This window comes from Anastrepha ludens, chromosome 5 (assembly GCF_028408465.1).
Source record: "Anastrepha ludens isolate Willacy chromosome 5, idAnaLude1.1, whole genome shotgun sequence".
NCBI classification, from domain to species: Eukaryota; Metazoa; Arthropoda; class Insecta; order Diptera; family Tephritidae; genus Anastrepha; species Anastrepha ludens.
In genome coordinates, this window is record NC_071501.1 from 71297487 (window position 1) to 71319981 (window position 22495).

The following is a 22495-nucleotide window of genomic DNA, read 5'->3' on the forward strand; positions in this document are numbered from 1 at the left end:
CACTGTTTTGCGCAATCTAAAAGCTTTTCGAAAGAGTGTTTCAGGTCATTAACCGCAATGTCCTTTTGGATGAGGGTACAATCCTTTTGGTTGACCTCTACGGACGCAAAACGTTTTTTTTTATGGTCAAATGCAATTTTCCGAATAGGTAAAAGTCACAGGTTGCCATATCAGGTGAATACGGTGAGTGATTGATGGGTAAAATGCGATTTCTAGTCGAAAAAATTCAGTCGCAAGAGTGGATCGATGAGATGGTGCATTATCATACAATAAGCGCCAGCTTCCTTCTTCGCGGTATTCAGGGCGAATTCGACGAATGCAATACAACAAACGCTTCAAAATGCAAAGATAGAAAATTGCATTGACGGTTTGGCCCATTGGCTTCGAACTGCTTGTGACAATTCCCTTGGAATGGTAAAAACAAATCAGCATCGTCTTGATTTTTGACTTCTCCAAATGCGATTTTTAGGGTGGTGGCTTGTCTGGGGCCTTCCATTCGGCCCATCAGGTTCATGTTGGAAACACCACGTTTCATCGCCAGTTAAAATGTTGTAAAGGAAGTTCTCGTCTTTTCTTGCCTCTGTAATGAGGTCTTTCGAATGTTGAATTCTGAGCACTTTTCGGTCCTCAGTTAACTTGCGCGGAATGAAACGTACACAGAGCATTCGTAAGTGCAAATGATCAGTTAAAATGCAATAAATCGATGTTTTGAAGATATTCAACTCCAATTCCATGAATTTCAATGATGATTTTGGTTCATTTTTGATAAATTTAGAAACAATTTCAATGGAGTTTTCGGTGATTACTGATTTTGGGCGACCCGTATGTTCATTGTCATTTATGTCCTCACAACTATCTCTGAAACGTATAAACCACTTGCACTCTTGCACGAGATAGACAATCATCGCCATACACTTTTTTCATCAATTCACATATTACGGTAACCGTCTTACCGATTTTAAAACAAAATTTGATATTAGCTCTTTGTTCGAAACTCATTTTTGTACCGATGACACAAACATATTGACACTTTAGACGCAATAGCTTCGCTTCCATCGAACCGAATGTCACCAAGCTTTCAGTGGAAGTCAACTAGGGATGTAACTTCCAAAGCAATAACTCATTAAAAAAATGGCGCCATCAAAAAATTTTTTATGACGCCAGTCTTGTTTATTTTAAATTAAAATAATAGGACTATGAATAAGTTCGTTACGGTTTTACAACAGATGGCGTAACTTGATTATTATTCCATCGATCCACATTTCCAAACATTCATTGGAGAGCTACTGTCGTAAGGCACAAACGTCAGTATAAGTTTTTTATTTGAAGCGTAAACAACAATATTTTTACCACACTTGAAAATGTCGAATTTCGTGCCAAATAATGTGTTTTTGCGGGGAATTCTTCTTCATTATTTTAATATGAAGAAAAAAGCAGCCGAAAGTCATCGTATCTTGGTGGAAGTTTATGGTGAGCATGCTCTATCTGAGCGAACGTGCCAGAAGTGGTTTGCACGCTTTAAAAGTGGTGATTTTGGCTTGGAAGACGAAGAACGCGAGGGTGCGCCGCCAAAGTTCATGGATACCGAATTGGAGGAATTGCTCGATCAAGATCCGGCTCAAACGCAAGAAGAGGTTGCAAAAACTTTGGGAGTTGATCAATCAACCATTTCCAAACGTTTAAAAGCCATGGGAATGATCCGAAAGGTAGGCCATTGGGTGCCGTATGAATTGAAGCCAAGAGACGTTGAACGCCGTTTTATGGCATGCGAACAACTGCTTCAACGGCACAAAAGAAAGGGTTTTTTGCATCGAATTGTGACTGGCGATGAAAAGTGGGTCCATTACGACAATCCAAAACGTCGGGCAACGTATGGATACCCTGGCCATGCTTCAACATCGACGTCGGCGCAGAATATTCATGGCCTGAAGGTTATGCTGTGTATCTGGTGGGACCAGCTGGGTGTTGTGTATTATGAGCTACTGAAACCGAATGAAACGATTACGGGGGATGTCTACCGACGACAATTGATGCGTTTGAGCCGAGCACTGCGAGAAAAACGGCCGCAATACGCCGATAGACACGACAAAGTTATTTTGCAACATGACAATGCTCGGCCACATGTTGCACAAGTGGTCAAAACATACTTAGAAACGCTCAAATGGGATGTCCTACCCCACCCGCCGTATAGTCCAGACCTTGCGCCATCCGATTACTATCTCTTCCGATCGATGCAACATGGCCTGGCTGACCAGCACTTCCGTAATTACGATGAAGTCAAAAAATGGATCGATTCGTGGATTGCGGCAAAACCGACCGAATTTTTCACAAAGGGAATCCGTGAATTGCCAGAAAGATGGGAAAAAGTAGTAGTAAGCGATGGACAATATTTTGAATATTAAATTTGTAACCATTTTACGTCAATAAAGTTTCAAATTTCGAAAAAAAACCGCACGAACTTATTCATAGTCCTATTAATTACAAATTTTCATACTTAAGGGTGATTTTTTTAGAGCTATAGGAAAGTTTTTCAAAAAAGTACACGTAAAATTCAGAAAAATGCGTAAAATTTAAATCGATACTACAGTCCATATAATTTAATCTTTGAGGATTATTTCATGCAAATATTGACCGCGACTGCGTTTCAAATGGTCCATCCGCTTAGTCCAATTTTGGCATACTCTTTCCAATGTTTCGGCCGGTATCTCACATATAAATTCTTTAATGTTGTCTTCCAATGCGTTAATTGAAGCAGGCTTGTCTGAATAGATATGAGTTTTAACATAGCCCCACAAAAAATAATCTAAAGGCGTTATATCGCATGATCTGGGTGGCCAATTGACAGGTCCCGAACGTGAAGTAAAATGTTCACCCAACTCGCCTCACAACAAGTCCATTGTTACGCGTGTTGTGTGGCATGTGGCACCGTCTTGCTGAAACCACATGTCATGCAAGTTAAGCTCCTGCATTTCGGGCAAAAAAAAGTTGGATATCATTTCACGGTAGCGCTCACCATTCACAGTTACGTTACGATTCGCAGCAACTTTGAAGAATGATACCTCCAGCCCATAAACCCCACTAAACCTTTTCTGGATACATTGGTAGCTCTTGCAATTCTTCTGGCTGATCTTCACTCCAAAATCGACAATTCTGCCTATTTACATACCCATAGATCCAAAAATGAGCTTCGTCGCTGAACAAAATTTTTCGATAAAAAAGTGGATCTTCGACCAACTTTACAAGAGCCCATTCACCAAAGATTCTGCGTTGCGGTAGGTCGTTCGGCTTCAATTCCTGCACCAGCTGTATTTTGAAAGGCTTCACACCTAAATCCTTTCGCAAAAATTTCCACGTTGTTGAGTAAGAGAGGCCCAATTGCTGCGAACGGCGATGAATCGATAATTGATGGTCACCATTAACACTGGCCGATACAGCTGCGATATTTTCTTCAGTTCGCACTCTACGTAAGCGTGTTGGTGGTTTGATGTCCAATAATGTAAATTTGGTTCTAAATTTAGTCACAATAGCTCGAATAGCCGCTTCAGTGGGTCGATTAAACTGACCATAAAATGGAAGAAGCGCGCGACAAACTTTCTTAATGAGCACGCATTTTTATAATAAAATTCAATGATTTGCAAACGTTGTTCGTTTGTGAGACGATTCATGGTTAAATTATAGACCAAACTGAAGATGTTTGACAGTGAAACAAAACACGAAACGTGCGTAAGCTGTTTAAACGAATAATAGCTAAAAGGTAGCTAAAGATAATAGCTAAAAAATCACTCTTTAGTTTAGAACAGTAATGCAGGTGTCGTTCGGCGAGTCTAGGTTCAAGAAAGAGTTCAGCCTTGTTTCGTTGTTTGATTATTTAGAAAACTAATCAAAGCGCCACTGCAAGATGATTTCCAGCGAGCGTACAACTTGTAACGCTGCAAATTTAACTTTAGAGGCAGCTGATCTAAAGAGTGGATCATATAATGGTTTTATTATAAAAATAAAAAAATTAAATCAATTTTTGCTCGTGTGCTACTAGTTTTTTCAAAAAAACCAATTCCATTATTTATGGCACTTAATGTGGCACATGTGGCTGTCTCAGATGGCTTTGTAGTGGCGGATCCTTTTAATTCAGTTTTTGAGTATCTTGTCGGCGGTTTCTCGCTCTATCTCATGACTGGCTTGCTCGACATCACGAGTCTGAATCGTTAACGGATTGTTCGCGTAACATCAGTTCTTCATGGCACCCTACGTTAACATTAACTTTGTCAAATCGAAGCTCCGAGGTGGCCAATTGGCATCGCCGAGACGACTAATAACACGAATGTGGCGCGGCAAAGGTCGGTTGGGGCACGGGTTCGGAGGTACGACGCGCCATTTTGTTAAAGGCAAAGATCATCCAAGTCTATGTGCTCAATTTTTGGCCACAAAAAATCGCAAAAAGCAATATTTCTCTGTACCAATCACCGGCTCACCGGCTCACCGATGATGTTTCCATCACCATTTTCAAAGAAAAATGGACTAATGATACCACTGCCTCAAAATCCGCACCAGTCACTCACTCTCCAGATGCATTGGGTTCACGACAACTGCGAGCGGATTTTCAAATCCCCAGATGCGACAGTTTTGCTTTTATACATAGCCGTCGGGATAAAAATGCGCTTTGTCAGAAAATATCACCTTGAGTTCTTCTCAATAAACGCACAGTTTGGGCGACACAACATTCACTTTGAAAATTAGTTTGGAATATTTCCCATCGTTTTCCAGGCGGACACTGACTTTTTTTTAAGATTTTCAGCATGGAAGAAAAGCCAGAAGACTGGCCAGCTTATAAATACTGACATTTTTGCTTATAGTTATACTTTATTTTGGTTGTATTTCAGACCGCATTCTTTCTTATAGTCAGTAAAATGAAAGCGAATTGATAATTTTCCGTGGGATATAAGAAAAATAAGCCATTTTAAGCCTTATGTTCTTTAAATATTTTGAATAAAGGGAACAAAATTTCTAAAAGCAATCCATTCTTTGGAACAACAAAATTTTTGGGATGTTATACCTCTGTGTAGTCAACGAGCATTTACGTTAACTGTTCTTTCAACGAAAAGAAAAACACGCTATTCAGAAAAAATACAATTTATTTTATATACATATGTATATACATATATTCGAAGTTAAGGTAAATAGAAAATTACGGCACGGCGCCTCGAATTAATCTGCGCGACGTGGTATACGATCCAATTGCGACTGACTTTGCCCTGCAGTTGGGCGTAGATATATACTTGCTTTGATTGCTGCGCAGAGCAATTTACAAAAGTTTGTATATATGTACATACAGGTGTTAGAGTGCATGAGAGAGGGCAAGTGCATCGTTTATGTTGCTTGCGCTGACTGCGCTGCTTTCTGCATAACCAAACATCCTCCCCCCGTTGGAAGACTCAGGCTTTCAACCTCATCCTGTCTTGGCAATGGGCATAGCTTTCGGATGGCTCTTCGGATGACTCCATTTGCAGTTTTTAGTACAGCGACACGTGCCACACGATCTGATCCATATATTAGTTCGGTGACTCTTGCTAGGGGCCACTTGAGAGGAGGCAGATTTTCGTCCTTTACTAAAACTATGTCGTTGACGCAGAGTTCGAAATTCTGTGTGCGCCACTTTGAGCGCTGCTGCAAGGTAGTTAAGTACTCCTCACGCCAACGTGCCCAAAATATCTGCTGGTAGTATGATACGCGCTGCCATTGATCCAAACGATTAAAGTTAATCTTCGTGACATCTGGTTCAACATAAGTAGAGATAGGAGCAGTGCCAATGAAGTGAGCTGGAGTTAGAACGTCTAAATCAGCCGGATTCTCTGAAAGTGGAAACAAAGGTCTTGAGTTAATAATTGCCGCTATGTGGCAAATAAGTGTGCGCAGTTCATCAAAGTTTAATAATGACGAGCCCACCGAGCGATGAAAATGATATTTCGCAGTTTTAACGGCCGCTTCCCAAAGCCCACCAAAGTGTGGAGAGCGAGGTGGAATGAAATGCCATTCTATAGTATTAGCTAGACAAAATTCATGAACTGCTTGCACGTGATTATCGCTCAGGAATAAACGTTTTAATTCTGCCATCTCATTCTTAGCGCCAACAAAGTTGGTTGCGTTGTCCGACCATATACGAGTGGGGCGACAACGCGTTAGGATGCACCGCTTTAGTGCATTTAAGAATGCCTTCGTTGATAAGTCTGCTACGAGCTCCAAGTGCACAGCTTTCGTGGCAAAACATATGAATATGCAAATGTAACATTTTATGGGTTGCTTGTTGCGTATTTCGTTTTTATATTGGAATGGTCCACAATAATCGACGCCTGTGACCATAAATGCATAAGATGAGTTTACCCTATCTTCCGGAAGATCAGCCATAATATGTTCCGCTAAGTGCGGTTTAGCTCGAAAGCATAGAGTCCATTTGCTTACAACGTTCGAAACAGTTTTTCGTCCGCCAATAGGCCAATACTGCAGCCGAATGTATGCTAGTAGGGAACGAGGACCCGCGTGCAAATTGCGCCTATGAAAATGCATAATGATTGCCTGAGTGACAGGATGACGCCTCGGCAGTATGACTGGATGCTGCGCCTCGAAGTCGAGCGCTGAATTTTTCAGTCGTCCACCCACACGAAGCAATCCACAACTATCGATGAATGGTGAGAGCGACGCAATGCAACTAGATGCCTTCACACCTTGACCGGCTTGAAGGAATTTGAGATCCTCTTTGAAGTGAAGCCTTTGGATGGTGCGCAGGAGTAGTTTTGTGCCACGGCGTATGCAATCAACAGTCAATCCAGAAAGCCGCAAGCGATTTTGGAACTTATAAATGTAACCAAAGACATGCTGTAATTTTTCAAATGAATTTATGAATTTACACCTGAGTGTTATGTCGACGTACTCAGATGTCGCAAATAACACCCTTTTGCGCATTTCTGGGAGTTGACTGACTTGACTGCAAGGCGTTGGCCAATTGTTTTTATCTTGAGCTAAAAAATCCGGTCCATGCAGCCATAGAGATGAGTTAATGAGGTCGTTAGAGGTTGCACCTCTGGATAAAATATCAGCTGGGTTAAACTTCGTAGGCACGTAGCGCCATTCCATACCCGCAGTCAACTCCTGTATAGTGGCTATGCGATTAGCTATAAAGATTTGAAATCTTGAAGGTTCGTCGCGGATCCAGGATAACACCACCGCCGAATCAGACCAACAATAATATCGACACGAGAAAAGTTTCATTTGAGCTATTTCATGCATAAGTTGCGCCAACAGGGAGGCACCGCACAACTCCAGCCTTGGAACCGTAAGAGTTTTTAAGGGCGCTACACGAGATTTTGAACATAGCAGTTGCGCCTGGTTTCTTCCTTGACTGACTGACACGACGTAAAGACAAGCTCCGTATGCTTCGATGCTGGCGTCACTAAAACCATGAATTTCATAGGCGCCATTCTGCTGGATTGACAAACGGGGAAACTTTATTTGCGGTATGCGGCCAAAATCTGCACACAAACTAAGCCAAGATGAATGTAGTGATGAAGGCAAACTTTCATCCCAGTCAAGCCTTTCTTTCCAGATTTGTTGAAGAAAGATTTTAGCCTTCGAAATAATAGGGCCGATGAGACCGAGTGGGTCATAAAAACGAGCAATAGTTGACAAAATGGACCGCTTGCAATGTTTTGATGAAGGCTGCATTGGTGAGAACGCGAACAATAGGCAATCTGATGCAGGATCCCAAGTTAAACCGAGTGTTTTAGTTATATCGCTTCCATCGTCGAACTTAAGTAGTGTTTCTCGCTCATCAGGTGGTATCGTCTGCAACAATTCAGGATTATTGGAGCACCACTTTCTCAACTTGAATCCTCCTTTTGCCAGCAGCTTTGTAGTTTGACTCATAATTTCCTTGACTTCTTGAATGGACTCACCGCCTGTAATAAGATCATCGACATAAAAATCGCGCTTTAATATTTTTGAGCCTATGGGGTAGACAGTTTGTTCATCAATGGCTAACTGGTGCATCGAACGAATTGAGAGGAATGAAGCTGGTCTTGTACCATAAGTGACTGTGTCAAGTTTAAAGACGTTGACCGGCTGCTGTGGGGAGTCACGCCACAAGATGCACTGCAGATAACTATCGGGCTCTGAGACTCGTACACAACGATACATCTTACATATGTCACCCGTCAAAGCGATTGGAAAGGTTCTAAACCGAAGCAATGTGTTGAACAGCTTAGGTTGTATGGTGGGTCCTGTCATAAGCAAGTCGTTCAACGAGTATCCAGAAGATGAAACCGCAGAGCCATCGAATACAACGCGGAGTTTTGTAGTTGTGCTCTCTTCCTTCAAAACACAGTGATGCGGCAGAAAGTATTTGCAATACCGCAGATTGTTCTTAGTAACCAGCGACATATGTCCTAGATTCAAATACTCCCGTACGAATGCTGCATATTGGGCCTTCCGCTGTGGGTGGCGGTCCAATTTTCGCTCTAGATTAAGAAAACGACGAAACGCTTGTTGATAAGAGTCGCCCAAAAGATCAATATTAACTTTTGCTGGTAGCCGGACCGAATAGTTCCCTGTAGACAAACGCAAATAATTGGCCTTAAAATGCGCCTCGCAGTCAAGCTCTTCCTTGGAGTATGTGGCGACAGATTCACAGCAACTTTCAACCTCCCAAAATCTACGTACTAGTTGATCGATTTGAACATTGGATTCGTAACCTATGTCAAGTGATGACTGTGCGGCCAATATCGCTCCCCTTTGCCGCTGCGATTCACCACCTGTTACAACCCATCCTAACCTAGTTTTCTGTAGGCACGGTAGACCGTGAGCTAACTTTATTTGTCCAATGCATAAGAGATCATAGAAGAGGCTGGCTCCAATAAGCATGTCTATTCGTTGCGACTTGAAAAAACCTCGATCTGCTAAACAAATGTTCGACGGTATTTTCCAATGAGAAATATCCAAAGTAAAAGAGGGTTGATTGTCCGTTATGTTAGGAGCAACCAACGCTGTAATGCAGGTAGAGTACTCCGAGTTTTGAGACTGAATAGTAATATTGACAGTCAAACCATCAGAGGCGAAGTTTGCATTACCAAGACCCGATACGTAGGTGGATGACTTGGTTTTTCGCAACTGCAGTTGATGAGCAAGACGAGACGTTATAATATGCAACTGCGACCCTGAGTCGAGCAGTGCACGACATGGCACCCATGTACCTGCGCTGTTCTTAACATTGATGACAGCAGTGGCTAGAAGCACAACATCAGGACTGAGATTCTGAGCAGATGTGACAATTGACGTTGTTTGTGAGATTGCAGCCAAGGTGTGGTGTGCGACTGAAGTTGAAACAAGCTTAGAGGTGTTTGGAGGTGCTAATTGGGAGGATGCTTGCACTGAAGATGCAGGACCGTGTGACGACATTGGTGAAGAAGAGGAGTCGATATGTAGCAGACTGTGGTGTTTGGATCCACACGTACGACATAGACCAGCATTGCACGTTCGAAGCTGATGGCCTTTTCTGAGGCAGTTTAAACACAAAGCAAGCCTTTTGACCTCCTTAAGACGGAGTTGTGGAGATAAATTTAAAAAACGGGTGCATGAATATACAGCATGGTCTGTGTTGTCGCAAAAAACACAGCTATTGGTTGAATTGTTTGTATTGTTAGTAGCAATAAATGATTTTCTACCATGGTTAATAGTTCTACTATTTTTTCCCACCTGTGAGCCACGAGTATACGCTGCCATGGAATGTTCTACATTCTCCAGCCTTTGACAACGCTTCTCCAGGAAATTTGTAAACTGCTCCCATGAGGGTATGAGATCTAACGGCGCAGCTTCCTCCCAATTTGCCTGCGTGATACTGTCGACTTTTTGCAGAAGAGGGTGTACGATTATACACCCCGCTATTTGCTCCGAATTCCCCATGGTGCGTAGAGCGCGCAGGTTTGCATTTACCTTGTCGGATAATTCGCGAAGCTTCACCGCTGAAGAAGTGTCCACCTTTTTGATGCCCATAATCTCAGTGATGTGTGCCTGAAAAATAAGACGCTTATTGTTAAATCTTTTGTTAAGCAAATCTAGAGCCACAGAGTAGTTGTTGCCACTCATCTCCAACGAACGAATTGCATCCAGAGCTGGACCCTTCAGATATGAACGTAGGTGCTGCAACTTCTCGACATCCGTGAGGTCCGGATCCTTGTCGATAACGGTTGAAAACAAGGAAAAGAAATCTGTGTATTCCGTATATCCTCCACTGAATGTAGGCAGTCTGAGCTCAGGCAAACGTGGTCGACTTTGCAAAACAACTGTTTGCCCTTCCAAAACCGGATCGTGCCGCATGGTTGAGCAGGATGGCATTTGAGATTGACGTTTATGAATTTCACGCCGTATACGACACCGAAGTAAAAGGAGTAGCTCTTCAAAATTTGAACGCAGTGCTCCGCCGATTTCGTCAAAATTGAGCTCCTCTAAGCTGTCATGAGCCAAGTTAAACGTGCTGGAAATATGTTCGAGGCACTCCAACCGTACCTTTAAATCTACTTCGGTGAATGGATTAATTTTTTCGCCTTCGATTGCCCGTTCAATCGATTGCGCTTGTGCATAAATTGATTGCGCCTTACGTTTGTAAAAAATCACCATATCCTCAGGTGACAACCGAGAAGCTTCGTTTGTTGCCATCATACAAAATATTAAAAATGTATTAACGAACAATAATATATATATATATATTAAAATTGTATGCACGGGTTGAAGTTAGCAGTTTATACCGTTTGAAGTTAGCGGTATGAGCAGGTTGAAGTTAGCGGGATATACCGTTGGAAGATAAAACTACCGGAATACCGTATGAAGTTAGTGTTTTTATTGTTTTTTTTAAGTTCGTACATATGCTACTTTAGTTATGTACGTGTGCTTCTGTACTTCACTTCAACTGTATTTTGTCTTATTTATTTCAACTGCTTTTTGTTTTATTTGTTTCAACTGTATTTTGTTTTATTTGTTTCAACTGTATTTTGTTTTATTTGTTTCAACTGTATTTTGTTTTATTTATTTCAACTATTTTTTATTTTATTTATTTCAACTATTTTTTATTTTATTTATTTCAACTATTTTTTATTTTATTTATTTCAACAATTTTTTATTTTATTTATTTCAATAGATATATTCCACGAGAATTTAAATAGGATTATATTAATCGCTATCACGTCGGGGTCACCAAAATGTGTAGTCAACGAGCATTTTCGTTAACTGTTCTTTCAACGAAAAGAAAAACACGCTATTCAGAAAAAATACAATTTATTTTATATACATATGTATATACATATATTCGAAGTTAAGGTAAATAGAAAATTACGGCACGGCGCCTCGAATTAATCTGCGCGACGTGGTATACGATCCAATTGCGACTGACTTTGCCCTGCAGTTGGGCGTAGATATATACTTGCTTTGATTGCTGCGCAGAGCAATTTACAAAAGTTTGTATATATGTACATACAGGTGTTAGAGTGCATGAGAGAGGGCAAGTGCATCGTTTATGTTGCTTGCGCTGACTGCGCTGCTTTCTGCATAACCAAACAACCTCTATTTTTAGACTCTTATTCGACTCAAACACGATGTTTCGTTGAAAATTTCTTAAAATCTTGTTCATTCGTACCTTCTTCTTTTCATAAATCTAACAGCGAGTTCCAAAGAAAATATGACGAATTATGAGTTGACAAGCAAACAACCGATGAGTCTTGAGTTGTTTGGAATGTCATTAGGGATGTAGCTTACAGTTATGGGTAACATTAAATTATTACCTAAACAATTTTAATGATAGAAAGAATGCTTTTGACGATACCGATGGTCAATTTCCATATAATAATAATGCAACATTTGAGAACAATTATTTTGTGGTGCATATCATAGCTCGCAACGGAATCATCTGAACCAAAAAAAAAAAAAACAGAAAAAAACATTTGTTGAAGGAGATGTGCTTAGGTATATCCCTGGGTGGATTTGTTCGATTTTTTCTCATTATGTCGGCATCAGGCGGTTCAAGTCAAGACATCAAAAATCGCATAAAAAAGCACCTGCAGCGTTTGGTGCGTCTCAGCCTGTTTGGAATGCTGACAATAAAGCACTTCAAGTCTTCATAAATCCTTGCCTGCGAAGAATCTTTAAAATATTCTGGCCGAACGTTATATCAAACGCGGACTTATGGAGCAAAACAACACACGCGCTGCTTGAGATACGAAAAAGAAAATGGGGTTGGATTGGCCATGTCCTGTGCAGAGGAAGCCGAGATGTAAAAATAACTGACATTGACTGGAACCCTTATATAGAATTTTTTATTGTAGATTAATAATTATTAAAAATAAATACTGATCACAATTTCAAAATTTATATTTTTATCAATATACCAAATACCGGGCTTCGCAAAGGAAGGAAGCCATCCTCACGTTGGCAACGTATGACATTTTAAACCGGGTGTATGTGAAGCGAAGGTGGATGAGAGGAAGAATTTTATCTGCACATTTCTGTGACGTATATCATAAATTAATCTTCTTCCAAGAACGGTTCCGATTTATATCTCGCAAAGATACCCGCCATGAAATTTGTAATCAATCGATTGTCTATACTCTTTCAAAATGGACACAAAGTTATTTCGTTAGCCAAGCGGCAATCAAAATTTTGGCACATCAATTTTGTACTCTGGTTTTGTTGGCGAAAATTTACTTTTCCTACACTCGTTTCTAATCAATTTCTTATCAAACTAATGTGACTATCGAGACACTGCAGTAATAGTGGGAGAGTAGTAGAATCGATGAACTGGCCTAGGAAGGTTAATTTAGGAGAGTTTTTCTAGTTAAGAGATTAAGGGAATTCTCAATCTGCTGTTTTTCTATTCGATGAGTATCCTTGTGTTATGATTTTAAATCATTATTAACCCTTATTGCGGAAATGGTTTGATTGCTATACTACCACCGTGAGGCTAAAATCTTTTGGCGCATACTCTCTGAATATCTTTCAAGAATGGAAATTATTCACCTGAGATATTTTCTTAGCCACTCACAGCTCCTTTCGAATTATCCACACAATCGTATACGCTCTTTTTATTTAAGTGGTATCACAATGTTTATGACTGCAAGTGTGACGCTTCCTTGACACGTACCTCAAGTTAAAATAGCTCCATAATCTGTAAAAATTATTTCATGACAAGCTTTTTGACAATTCATTTGTTTCCGGATTGAGTAAACACATGAAGCTTTTGGAAAGTACTTGCAGATAACTTTTAAATAAAAATTATGGAAAGCATTTAAAGCTCTCTGGTACTCGTAAGTGCTCTGCATTAAAAACATAACTTTTTCGCAAACCATCAATTTCGAGCTTAAAGTTTTCATTCACGCCAATAAATGCAGAAATTATTTCTGAAGCTTTTTATACAAATGCATTTAAGCTCTAAGACTCACTGCACTAATGAACTTAGGGTGGAACACTCTCTGCCGGCAAAGTTCAAAAAAATTTGGTAAGCGCCAAATACGCTTTGAAAATTGCATAAATCTACCATAGCATAAATCCATATTAATTTAGTTTCATAAATCCTTCGCAATACAAAGAGAAATAATATTATCATTCTATTTATCACCCTACAACTCAGATATCCTTTCCATACAATTTTGTGCCATTTTTAGCGGGGTATAAAACGTGATCATTGACTACAGGATGATATGAGAATTAACAAAATAAAAGCGAATATCGTGAAAATAACTAAAATCCAAGAATTGACAAAAAACGAGTACGTCTCTCAATTGTAAAATATTTAATACTGATATTTTATTTATTAATTTTTAACAAAAGTATATCAGTGGAAACAGCTCACGCCAAATGAGGAGGTCATCGTACAAATGTCGTAATTTTTTAGACGGCTTAAAAAAGGTGCTTGAGTGTGTGTGGAGCTAGAAGGAGAATACGATAAAAATAGAGATAAAATATATCTAAAATAATTTGTTTTCCAATCTTCTTCTAACGTGATTATCTGTTCATTTCATTCATTAAGTCTATGGTGGCAAGAACCTTGTGGGCTAGAGGTACAAAATGATACAAAATATAATATTGAACGATAAGATTTAAAAGTAATTTGATTTCAGTTTGAATAAAAAAAAGAGAACTAGGAAGAGCGAAATCCATAACGAGACTTTTATTAAAAATTCCATTAATTTTGTTGAGAGGTCTAGTAATATATATATACTATATATATATATATGTATATACCTATATATAATTGGCGCGAACACCCTTTTTGGGTGTTTGGCCGAGCTCCTCCTCCTATTTGTGACGTGCATCTTAATGTTGTTACACAAGTGGAGAGACCTACAGTTTCAAGCCGACTCCGAACGGCAGATATTTTTATGAGGAGCTTTTTCATGGCAGAAATACACTCGGAGGTTTGCCATTGCCTGTCGAGGGGTGACCGCTATTAGAAAAATGTTTTTATTCATTTTGGTGTTTTCACCGAGATTCGAACCAACGTTCTCTCGGTGAATTCCGAATGGTAATCACGCACCAACCCATTCGGCTACGGAGGCCTAGTAATGGGTTCCTAATTTAAATAATTTGATTTACAAATTTTACCGTCTTACTGAGGACTTCATCATAGGTCAATTATTTCAAATTTGTTTTGAACTTTTATAACACCGAGAGACAATAGTGCTAGCTAGAAAAAATTTCCTATACTCATTTCTTAAAGAATTTTAAAATTTCAAAGGACAAAATTTCCAAAAAATGGTTTAAGTTTAAATTTTTCTAAAATTTGCTCTCCGTTCATTAAATTTTTTTTACCACTACCCTCTCACTGTTCTCTTTGCTAACTAATTAGTCTTCTTACACTCCAGGACAGAAGATCCATTTTAGCGTGCTGATTTGTCATCAACATCATAACTGGCTATATTGACTGCCCTCCTCTGTTGGAAAATATTGCTTTTAATATTCTCTCTAGATTTTTTCGACATTCGGAATTTTTTAAAAGTGATTTATCCTGAAGTAGTTGTGGTGCCTGCTCTGCCATACCTGGAACCTGTGCCGAACTAAACTTAGTCTTCAATGCTTTAGATTTTGATTTCACGCAATCAGGACCCTCCTTAGTTAAATATTTCAGAATGGCTCATGTACTAGGCTGTACGAGCCCGTATTATTGACGTGATAACGTCTTATAATTCGATTTAGCCGGCTGCACGCACGAGAAAATGTGTTTTTATCTTGCTCATTCGTCGTTATCTTGCTGAATCGCCGTTATCTTGCTCAATCGCCGTTACTTTGCTCAATCGCCGTTACCTTGCTTGAACTGCAAGCGAAAGCGCGGAATGAACGACAAAGAGCTCAATCGGCCCCCGCATTCGGCAACGTACGACATCTGGCTCTCTCCTACTTGAGTGAGCATATATATGTATGTATATGCGCATTTGTATATAAATTCACATATTTGTATCCATATGCCTTCTTCCTGTGTGCATGGTAATGAACCATTTCTCTGTTGAGAAAAGGGCGATGATAGGAAAAGTAGGAAATGAAAGGTGGTGTTTCGAGTGTAGTGCCGCTTAATGTTGTTGACTTATTAACGTCTGATGCACAATCGAAATTGAAGATATTTTTCATGAATTTGCTAAATGTTTCGTCATTTTTCACGTTTGTGTAAATGTAACTTGACCTATTCCATTGCAATTTCATTTACCTCCTTCTTTATATCCATACAAAATATCTATCAAACAAATAAAATTAAAATTTTCTTTTGAAAAATGCAATCCTTCCCTCCGTATTTTCTTATGACGTTGTCACGTTAAACTATCGCCAGTAAACCGACTTTACAGACAACCTCTTTTTAGATAAATGTTAGCTCTGTAGTCTGTAAGAATATTTTGTACTTCAGGACTTGAAATAAATTTAAGTAAATATATGTATTTAATCTGAAAGGTTCTTGGTAATCATAGACTTAAATAACTACATAAATAAGTAGTTATACCCATTCTATGACATTAACATGAATATCAAACGAAGGAGAAGATATTCAGACATTGAAAAGTAAATTGTGCAGCCAGCTTTTTGTCATTAGTTTTACACATAACTTTTGCAGTTTTGCATGTGGGCAGATTAGACCACCTAGCGTCTGCTTGCTTTTTCATACAGTCGTCCATTTCGTTGTACGTATGTTATAGGTCTCTTCTTTTCGCCAAGCGTTCGGCAGTGCCGACTAGATGAAACAATTGGTATAAATGAACATATTTTGGCAACGCGGGAATAGAGCTGCCTCAAATTACATTTGTTTGTGAAAATATTAAGGTATAGCCATACTCGCTAGCGGCGCATCTTACCCGATAACTTTGTTGTTGCTTTCACATCAAAGTTTTTGCCAAGTTAATCCCATGTCGATGGGCCGTTCGTGTCCGGCCAATTCGTTCAGAAATCATGAATTTTTTGTGAAACTACTGCACGGTGCATATTTCAAACCACTTGTTTACGATAAAATATTATTTAACTAGAAAATTTTGAAAAAATCTCTTCGGATATGTTTAGTTAAAGCTTATAAGATATCTTATGAAACTTTTCAAATTTACTGTTGGCGTTATATAGTAGAAATAAGCACCGGACGTGAATGACCCATCGACATGGGCAGAAAAGTGGCGAATAGAAGGCGTCTTATATTTAGCGGTTTTTATATTATGTAATATGTCGTTCACTTGTTTAAATGGTAGGTTAACAGCTTTCAAGAGCTTTAATAAGGACACATTAGATTTTGAGCTTTCTAAAGCTCGACTATTGCTTTAGGGCATCAACTATAAACGATAGCTGGAGAATAATAATATTATAATACGGCTTATAATATAATTTACAACGAATAATTGCAATGAAAGGGAATACTTTTCTATAAGGCATTTTATAAATTCTGTGTACTTGCACGATTATGTGAGTTTCGAGGAAACTTGTATAGCTAAGGATACGTACATGAAAAGAAGTACCGTCTGCTGGAAAATCCCCATAATTACAATTTATGACCTGGCTAAATAGAAAAGAAGCCACGCAGAGATGTTGCTGCTGTTTACTTTACCATAATTCGAAAATCTTTATGGTTAATATATGGCCCTAATTTGAGCGGCATCTAATTATAGTGTAGTGGCGACGCGGAGATAGAATGATGAACATAGCAACATTGGTTAGTAGGCATTTACACCAGCTCACAGCTAAGAAAATTTTAGTTTAGCTTAGAGCCGTTTGATACCAAATGAGATTTCAGAGCAGGGGGCTCTCTATCGTGCGATTTCTTTAACCTGGTGCTGGAGAAAATATTGCAAGCAGCAGAACTGAACCGAGGTGGCATAATATTTTACGAGAGCATGTAATTACTGGCGTTTGCAGATGAATCGACATCATCGGCCTTAACAACGGCATTGTTACTTCTGCCTTTTGCATTCTCCTGGCACCATGCAAAAAGTAAGCGCATTCATGCCTTAGCAACCCCTGTATTTTTGGCAGTTATAAATTTGGAAAGGTACAGTACTTCGTCTACTCGGAAACCAGCATCAAAAGCTATAATAACACCAGCATCGAAATCCAACGGAGGACCACCAAGTGCTACTTTGCACTAAGTATGCGATTGAGTGGTAAAGTTCGCCTTGTGCGAACGAAAATCACACTTTACAAGGCTTTCGTCATACCCGTCCAATTGCATGGCGCAAAAGCTTGAACGATAACAACTCCGAAGCGACGTTCCTTGAAGTGCTCGAGAAAAAGATTCGGCGCAAGATTTTTGGACCTTTGTGTGTCGGCGATGGTCAATTTTGAAGGCGATGTCATACGAATGGAGACGAATACAACGGCTTTGAGAGTATAAGATGCCCGAAGGCGGTAGCAGAGGAAAGGATCTCCACTGCGATTGACTTGGCTTCACTTGGCATTTCTAACTGGCGTCGGCTATCATGTTGACCTCGAAATCTAAAATTGACCTGAGAAAACCAAATTTTAGTATAATCAAGTGTATGTTTGAAGTGGATCAAAAATTTTCGTTTATTTTTGATAATTTTGTTTTTTTTGGTAGTGTTGCACATTTTCCCCATTAAAAAAATGCCGAGCATTCGTTATAAAACATTTGCAACTTTTATAAACTGAAACATTGATTTGAAGGCTTTTAACTAAGTTTTAATACTCAACTAGTTGCTTGGATATAAATAAGGCGTTTTTCAATAGGTGCGCTTCAACTTTTTTCGGATAGGGAGGGCGAACGACGCAATATTTTTTTTTTTCGCTTGTCATTTGTAAACTTCATTAGTACACATTTCATCATGGAACGCTACACACTTGAGCAACGATCAGATTCCCCTATAGTGTTTATCGGGGTTTCTTCTTACGGAGGACACATCATCGGATCGAAAAAGTTTACGAAGTGTGTTCAATAAGTATCGCGAATTTTGAATTTTCGCAGGTTACGTATATTCGAGTTTCGATTTTTTGTGGCGATATGTTGGTACTCATGTCTCCCACTCATGCCGACGAGTTCGGCCATTTTGAATGTTCAGTTAATTGTTGATAGCTGCTTTGCTTGTACATGTTTCGTCCTCCATTTTTACCTATTCATTGCATTCCGAATGTTGAGAGAAGCTACTTTGGACCAAATCCACTTCATCGGTGGTACAAAATGCTCTCAGAAGGCTGAGAAGATGCGAACGACGAAAAGCGTGCCGGGCGCCCGAGCACTTCAAAAACAGACGAAGTGAAGAAAATGGTATAGGCCAATCGTCGATTTTTTTCAATGATTTGGCCATGAGACGGGCCGCCGCAAAATTCGTACCAAAACTGCTGAATTTCGATCAAAAGCAGCATCGCATGAACATTGCTAACGAGATGTTGGAGCTTGTCCGCGACGACCCAAATTTGCTCCAAAGGGTTATAACTGGTGACGAATCAGTTTATGGTTATGACGTGGAAACCAAAGCTCAATCATCTCAATGGAAGCTTCCACAAGAACCAAGACCGAAAAAGCGCGCCAAGTTCGGTCGAATGTAAAAGTTTTGCTTACCGTTTTCTTTGATTGCAGGGATGTTGTGCATCATGAGTTCTTGCTACAGGGTAAAACGGTCAATAATAAATATTACCTACAATTTATGCTTAATTTGCGCAAAGCCATCCGCCAGAAACGCCCGGATTTGTGGAAGAACAAAAATTGGCTCTTGTATCACGATAACGCCCCTGCTCACACATCGTTGATTGTGCACGACTTTTTGGCCAAAAACAACACACTAATGATGCCACACCCACCGTATTCCCCAGATCTGGCCCCCTGTGACTTTTTCTTGTTCCCGAAACTGAAGAGGCCCATGAAAGGACGACGCTACGCTACGATTGACGAGATAAAGACGGGATCGAAGGAGGAGCTGAACAAGATAAAAAAATGATTTTTTGAAGTGCTTCGAAGATTGGAAAAAACGTTGGCACGAGTGCATAATATCTCATGGGGATGACTTTGAAGGGGACCAAATAGATATTAATGAACAAATAAATAATTTTTGAAAAAAACACAAATTCGCGATTTTTGAACACACCTCGTACATTTTCAACCGCCTGAAAAATCACTTTTATTCAATTCATGGCATTTCAATTTTGATGTTGTTTGGGTCTACGCAAATGTTTGTGGATCAATTTCTTCGTAGAAGGTGGTTTGCTGGCGGAAGGCGTGAGGTTAGAATAACACAAATCGTACAAATCGCCATGTTCTGTGAACTCTATTTTGATTCCTCCTCTGCTGGCTTTTAATTTATTTGCACACTCATGCATGCCAAACCATTTCGCTTCTTGATCTTTCTTCCTGAGCAGGTTCTACTTTTTACAACACTCTCATAAAGCTTCAAGTAATATTTCACGGGGGACCTGCCATATATTTAAGTATTACAATACTTTTTTACTTTCTTTCCGTATAGTATAGTTTTCTTCTCGTAGATCCAAAGTTTTCTGGTTTCACTTTCTACATTTTTCCCAAAACTGAATACACTTAACTACTTAATTTAAGGCGCTCTGCGACTCCATACTGTAAATATATAAAAACAATGATAAAATTCACAAGTTATCGTGACATACATATATATGAAATTTTTTAGCTGGCTTTTTCAATAAGAATGAAGAAAAATGTATGTGCTTAGACAAAATTTTAAAACGCATAAATTTGGGTCAAACGACAAGTTCGCTTAACTCAAATTCTGCATCTGATTTCATTAAGTAGCAACAGTCAAAATTTCCAAAAAAAAGAAGAAATCAGCAGAACTATACCATTGCCCATAGCAAGAAAAATTCCGCAAATTAAAATTAATGTAAAAGTTCAAGTGTATTCACAGCCCATTACCGGAAAGCAATAAATTTACAATGAAAAAAAAAAAAAAAATTGCAATCAAAAAACAAATATGCTCAACTACAGGGTCTTTGAAATTTAATTTTCTTTTTTAGCTGTGCTGGATTTCGCAGCTTTCACAACAATCTATATCACATTCCATAGTTTGGGGAGTCCCCACATATTGACAAGTTTTGACAATTTATTTATTAATAGTAATTTATATTTTTTTATTGAGTATGAGAATAGCCAATTAATTAAATAATAGATGCTATTATATAATATGAAGTATGTGCCATTGGTAGCAACAACTTTAATCCATCTTGCAGGCAACATACGGATGCCTCTGACCAAAAATTCGAGTTCTTTTTACTTAACCCATTCATTGAGCCAGTGTGCGATGGTCTTGTAAGAAGCGAACCGCTCTCCAATAAGGGCTGATTCCATTGATCGGAACAAATGGTAATCCGAAGGCGCAATGTCTGGGGAATACGGCGTATGAGGTAAGATTTTCCAATTTAGTCCCTCTAAATATTTCTGGACCGATTTAGCAACATGTGGCCTGGCGTTGTCATGCAGCAAAATCAGTTTGACGGCCTTTTTTCTTTGAGAGCTCGATTCAAACGTATTAGCTACAGTCGGTGACGATCGCCAGTGATGGTTTCAGATGGTTAAAGGAGTTCATAATAGATGAACCCTGCTGATCACACCAGATGCACAACTGCACAACGTAACCTTTGAAGCATGAATTTTTTTTTCGCTGTCGATGGACCTGATTCACCTGGTAGGCTTCAAAATTTTTGAGGCTTAGGGTTATCATAATAGATCTATTTTTCATCGCCAGTGACGATGCGATGCAGAAAACTTTTTCTCTTCTGCCGTTGAAGAAGCATCTCACACGTCACTAACGACTCTCGAACTCCCTCTCCCTCAATTGATGTGGCACCCAGTTACCTGCTTTCTGCACCAACATCCAGCTCCTTAGATATATCATTAAGGGGTCGACATTTGCCGAAATCGCCACTTTGGAAGCGTCGAAACCACTCTTTACAAGATGAATTTAATGGAGCATGATTACGGTAAATAGTAATAGTAATAATAACAATAGCAAAAGCAATAACAATAGCAATATAAATAGCAATAGCAATAGCAATATATATTTAAAAATATATATATTTGGAGCGTGCACTCTTTCTGGGTGTTTGGCCGAGCTCCTCCTCCTATTTGTGGTGTGCGTCTTGATGTTGTTCCACAAATGGAGGGACCTACAGTTTCAAGCCGACTCCGAACGGCCGATATTTTTTTATGAGGAGCTTTTTTCGTGGAAGAAATACACTCGAAGGTTTGTCACTGCCTGCCGAGGGGCAACCGCTATTACATTCTCAATTTTTGATCTTTCACCGAGATTCCAACCGACGTTCTCTCTCTGCATTCGGAATGGTAGTCACACACCAACCCATTCGGCCACGGCGGCCGCATATAGCAATAGTAATAGTAAATTTTAGTTTTATTAGACCTCCGATGGGCAGATGGTTTTAGGTTCATGGAAGAAATAATCTCGAGCGCTATTTAAAAAATGTGTAATCGTTTAGTGCGTCATATCTAACTATAAGTACACTAAGTATTAAATTTTGGAGCTACCGAATGTTAGGTACGCCGAAAAACAAAATCGTACTTGCCCTAACCACTAACAATTCATACCGCTTTGACTTTTTCTCGTATATACCCCGTTACAAAATTATAAACACGCTGCTACATGTTTTTATAAAGGGTGATCAATTTTATTGTAATTAAAACAACGCAAATTCAAATTATTTGGGCACTCTTTATTATTTGTATGTAGAACGCTTCATGACACATATTTTTTAAAGGTTGGCCGCCAACTGCGCCGCAATTCGGCCATCCGTGAATACCAATTTTGAATGACTCGCTGGAGGACTTCGCTGGTATCTCAAGAATAACTTTGGTAAAGTTGGATCCCAGTGCCTCAATCGGAGCTGGTTTTTCCACAAAACACTTAGACATTACATATCCCCCCAAATAAAAGTCCAGAGGTGTAATATCACACGATTTTGGTGTACAATTCACTGGTCCGAGACGAGAGTTAAATTGCTCATCGAAACGATAACG

At 39.3% G+C, this 22495-nt stretch overlaps 1 protein-coding gene across 1 annotated transcript; it reads right to left on the reverse strand.

Annotated features, from left to right (window-relative positions):
* Positions 1-5364: 5364 nt before the first annotated feature.
* On the reverse strand, positions 5365-10698 carry LOC128864753 (uncharacterized). Its single transcript, XM_054104509.1, has one exon. It carries the CDS (start codon positions 10696-10698, stop codon positions 5365-5367), a length of 5334 nt encoding a protein of 1777 aa, XP_053960484.1.
* Between the last annotated feature and the right edge of the window lie 11797 nt (positions 10699-22495).